The 4,177-nt window shown below is 46.4% G+C and overlaps 1 protein-coding gene across 2 annotated transcripts; it reads right to left on the bottom strand.

Moving 5' to 3' along the window:
• Positions 1-1,019: 1,019 nt before the first annotated feature.
• Positions 1,020-3,835, bottom strand: LOC122001756 (scarecrow-like protein 9). 2 transcript variants are annotated; one of them, XM_042556661.1, is made up of 2 exons: positions 3,667-3,835; positions 1,020-3,378 (listed from the first exon to the last, which is right to left on the bottom strand). In XM_042556661.1, exon 2 carries the CDS (start codon positions 3,344-3,346, stop codon positions 1,223-1,225), a length of 2,124 nt encoding a protein of 707 aa, XP_042412595.1. In that variant the 5' UTR covers positions 3,347-3,378; positions 3,667-3,835; the 3' UTR covers positions 1,020-1,222. The 2 variants fall into 2 exon arrangements, with proteins under 2 accessions (XP_042412595.1, XP_042412594.1); XM_042556660.1 differs by having other exon boundaries at positions 1,020-3,375; positions 3,667-3,804.
• Positions 3,836-4,177: the final 342 nt, after the last annotated feature.

The following is a 4,177-nucleotide window of genomic DNA, read 5'->3' on the forward strand; positions in this document are numbered from 1 at the left end:
AAGTGGGTATAGGTGAGTATAACACTTTATAAATAAGAGACTACGATAGGGACCGAAAGGAGGAATTGGTTTTGGTCTCCCGATGAAATTAAACTTCTCGTGTTCGACCCGAACACCCAACTTAATTTCATCAATAATAATTTATACCACTAAAGAATTATTATTAAACTACCGCACCAATCCCAAATTACATTTTGGGCTCCTTCTTATTATGAATGTGTTAATCTCCCTATGTTTAAGATGTCGGATGTCCACTAATTAATTGAATTACTGACAACTCACTTTTATTAATATCTTAGTTCAAGAGTAGTACCACTCAACCTTATTGTCATGTCGGACTAAGTCCACCTGCAGGGTTTAACATGACAATCCTTATGAGCTTCTCTTGGGGGCATTATCAACCTAGATTACTAGGATACAATTTCCTTCTATAATCAACAACACACATTATAAGTAATATCATTTTCCAACTTATCGAGACTATTGATTTAACGAGCTAAATCTCACCCTTTGATAAGTCAAAGAAATAAATACTAAATATATGTGCTTGTTATTATATTAGGATTAAGAGCACACACTTTCATAATAACTATGATTCTGCTCAATACATTCAGAGTGTACTAGTGTAATTTTATAGTTAAGATAAACTAATACAAAATTACACTACAACTATTTCAATGATTTGTTCCTATCCATCTTAGTCGTGAGCTACTGTTTATAATTTATAAAAAATCGATAACATGATCTTCTGTGTGTGACACAACACACCATGTTATCTTCAATATAAATTAATTGAACAACTACACTTAACATATAAATGTAGACATTTTTACCAGTATAATTATTTATTTCAAAATAAATATTTACAAAAATTAAACTTTTAGTATACAATGTAACAACCTTCCTTGTATTCCTTCGTCTCATCATATCAAAAGTTAATCGTCATCCTATTCTACATTGGGTCATCCGCCACGATTCATCTATATTTTTTTAATTTATCACGAGGAACAAATGAAAAATATTCGTAAAGTTTAATTGATCTCTTCCCGAATTAATCAGTTCAAATAACAGCTTCATGGGTTAACAAAAATAAATAAATAAAAATACACATCCTAGCTCTACAGTGGCAATATGAAGCTTCCTGCTACAGTTCGTCTCAACGCCATGGAGGACGGAAGTCAAATGCCATGCAGAATCCCCAACTGCCAGACCTAGCTACTGCTTAGCGCGCGGTGTTGTTGGATTTCCACGAGGAGAGGGCATAGGTGATCCTTCCCTTCCACCCTTGCAGCAGCCATTGCCCGTCCACATCGATCACGAAGTCCTTGTGGTACTCCTTCAGCGTTTCCCTCGCCGTCTTTATCACGTCCGGCGCGAGCGGCAGTTGCTTAAGGCCGGCGCGGAGATTCCTCACCTGCCACTGCTTGTACGTCTCCGGCCGCTCGACACGCTCCGCCCCCTCGCAGGCGATGATGTTGAGCGCGTCCCGGCCGAAGATGTTGCTCTCGATCAGCAGCCTGGTCTCGTCCTCGCGCGGGACGTTCGCCTCGATCATGTCGAACAGGGAGGAGTAGTGGAACAGGACCTCCCGGAACCGAGTGACGAAGAACGGCGAATTGTACGAGCCGTTCACAATCGCGCAGATGTAGACGGACGGGTTGAGGTCTCGTATGGTCCTCAGCACCGCGTCTCGCGGGCTCTCCTCGAGCACCGTCTCGTCCATCAAGTTGTTGAACTGGAACAGACTGTTGACGACGAGCATCTCGTCGTCGGCGATGTTGAGGTCGTCGATCCGGATGGTCTCCCACTTGGTCGCGATCGCTTGGAACTCAAACGGAACGCCGAACCTGCGAGCGTAGTCAGCTAAGCGCTGTCCTGTTTCGTCCACGCGCTCGGTTGGCCGGAAGCCAGGCCTTGGGACGTCGATGCCGGTCAGCCGGAGCCTCGGAGGGCCGCCTGGCCGGTCGGCGAGACGGCGAATGAAGCACGGCCATTGGAATCCGTGGTAGATGCCGAAGTCGATTATATGCAGCCTGGCGGCGTCCTTGGCGACGTTCATAATTGTTCGATTGGCGAAGAAGTAACTGATCTTCTTGATAGGGCATGCGGACATGTAACACCGGTAAGCTTTCAGCATGTCGACGGTGGAGATGCCTCTGGCCACGATGGAACGGTAGACCTGGCTCCCCGTGCCGGACAGTCGCGCCTCGAGGCCGTCAGCGAAGCGAGCCGCCAGCCTCTGGTTTGCGTCGCCGGTGGGGGAGGCGTGCTGTCTGATCTGCTTCAGAAGATCGTTGGCGCTGCGCCGGTCGTCTATGGCCACGGACTGCGCGCAATGAATGAGAAGTGCCCTGAGATCGATCACCTCCTCTTTGGGTTGCTTCCTCCCTCGGCCTTTTCCGGTGGCACCGGTTGACGCTTTGGCTTGACCACTGGCATTAGAACTTCTGCTCGCTTCCTCGTTCTCCGATTCAGATTGCTTCGGATTGCTCTTCCTTTCGCCTTTGTTGTCCCAGCCGTAGAGCAGAAAGTCGTCGAAGAACTTTGAACTGACAGGTCCGGCATTGGAGAAAGCTGGCTGCTTGTTGCTTCTCCCCTCCTGCAATTCCAAATCGTCGTCATCGTGCTGAATCTTTCGCCCCCGAGACGCATGAACTGGTTCTGTAGGGAACCGAAGCCCGTTGGCCTCCAAATCGATCACCAACTTTTCATCACTGGGAAGGAAGCGGCGAGCTTCTTCAAGGCCCTGCTGAAACTGCCAAGCAGGAGCGCTCTGAGCGAGGAGATCATCGACCGAGAACGCCGAGTCCTCTATCGCCGAGGAAAATGGAGACAGAGCAGAGTAATCAACAGGAACAGGATCCGTCTGCAGCTGATGATACTCGAAAGGATCATAAGGCCAGCTATCGCCGGCAAGAACGCCGTCGTTGGCACCACCATCAGGGCTGGAGTTCTTATCTTGCAAAGGCAGGAAGCTCTCGCCGAGGATGTCGAAGAAGGGTTTCTCAGCGGCCAGAAGAGCTGGATCTTCCGGATACACATCGAACTTATCGTCCATGTTCTCCTCCAGCAGCATCTGGCTGATGTAACTGAACACCGTGTCGGACGACAACTCCGGAACTTCAATCTCGCTGCTAGCGCTCATAGAGGAAGTGCTCGGCGAATCGTTCTCATCCAAGAAGTGATTTCCCATCTGGTAATGGAGATGCCCGTCCTGGATGTCTTTAACCGATGAAGTAGCTACATCGTCGGAAACAGAAACCGACGCGATTGGAAAAATTCCTCTCCTCATATCTTCCAAATCGCTCGGATGAATGCAAAACTCATCATACTGAAACTGATTCATCTTGCTCCCGGTCAGTGGCTTTCCATCGCCTTCTACACCAAAACAAGCGAATCGAACAACTTCAACTCTCAATCATGGCTAAATAACAAAGAGGGGAAACAAATAACTTAGATCTCATGTGTTTTTATCAAGAAAAACATTTTTTTTTAAAAAAAAAACATCTTTTGATAGTTTACGACTACAAAAACTGAACTTTTTGAGGGATCTGAAACCGCCACCAAATCAAAACGAGAAGCTTGCTGAAAGAACAGAAATTAACAAAAAAAAACAAAACAAAAAAGGGAAGAGGAACAAAAGCTATTAGATAAGAGCGCGCATACCTCGACGAGGGTCAAAGGGAAGGGGAAAGGGCAGGAGCCGAGGAGCTGAGAGCTGAAGGTTGTGAGGATGGACTTTTTTTATAATTGGAGGAGGAGGAGGAGGAGAATATGTCTGAGTGAGGAGTTGGCGGAAATGGCAAGAGGTGGGACTAAAACAAGGGGCCGCTGTCGCCTGGAAGCTTCAGCGAAGGGGACGAACAAACCGTCGTAGCGCGCACCGGCTACCGGCCATCACCGGTCACCGCGCAGACGGGGAAGGTTGACTACCGAATGGGCGCCCGACACGTCTGACAGATCCAACATGAAATATTTACTTTAAACAGGTCAAAATTTAAAATATAATAAGACAAAATAATAGCTTCGAACGACTGCATACCTGTATCTTTTGCTCCACGTTCCATTCATAACTTGCTAAACACTATATACCACCATTTAAATCTTAAATCTTAAATTTTAAATCCTAAATTTTAAAAAAAAACAAAGTTATTCACAGTATATAACATATCAAAAT

The sequence above is a fragment of the Zingiber officinale genome, chromosome 7A (genome assembly GCF_018446385.1).
Source record: "Zingiber officinale cultivar Zhangliang chromosome 7A, Zo_v1.1, whole genome shotgun sequence".
In the NCBI taxonomy this organism is placed as follows: domain Eukaryota; kingdom Viridiplantae; phylum Streptophyta; class Magnoliopsida; order Zingiberales; family Zingiberaceae; genus Zingiber; species Zingiber officinale.

Bases quoted from the DNA above. Each gene is read 5' to 3' on its own strand.
- LOC122001756 (XM_042556661.1), bottom strand. From the start codon at position 3,346: ATGAATCAGTTTCAGTATGATGAGTTTTGCATTCATCCGAGCGATTTG.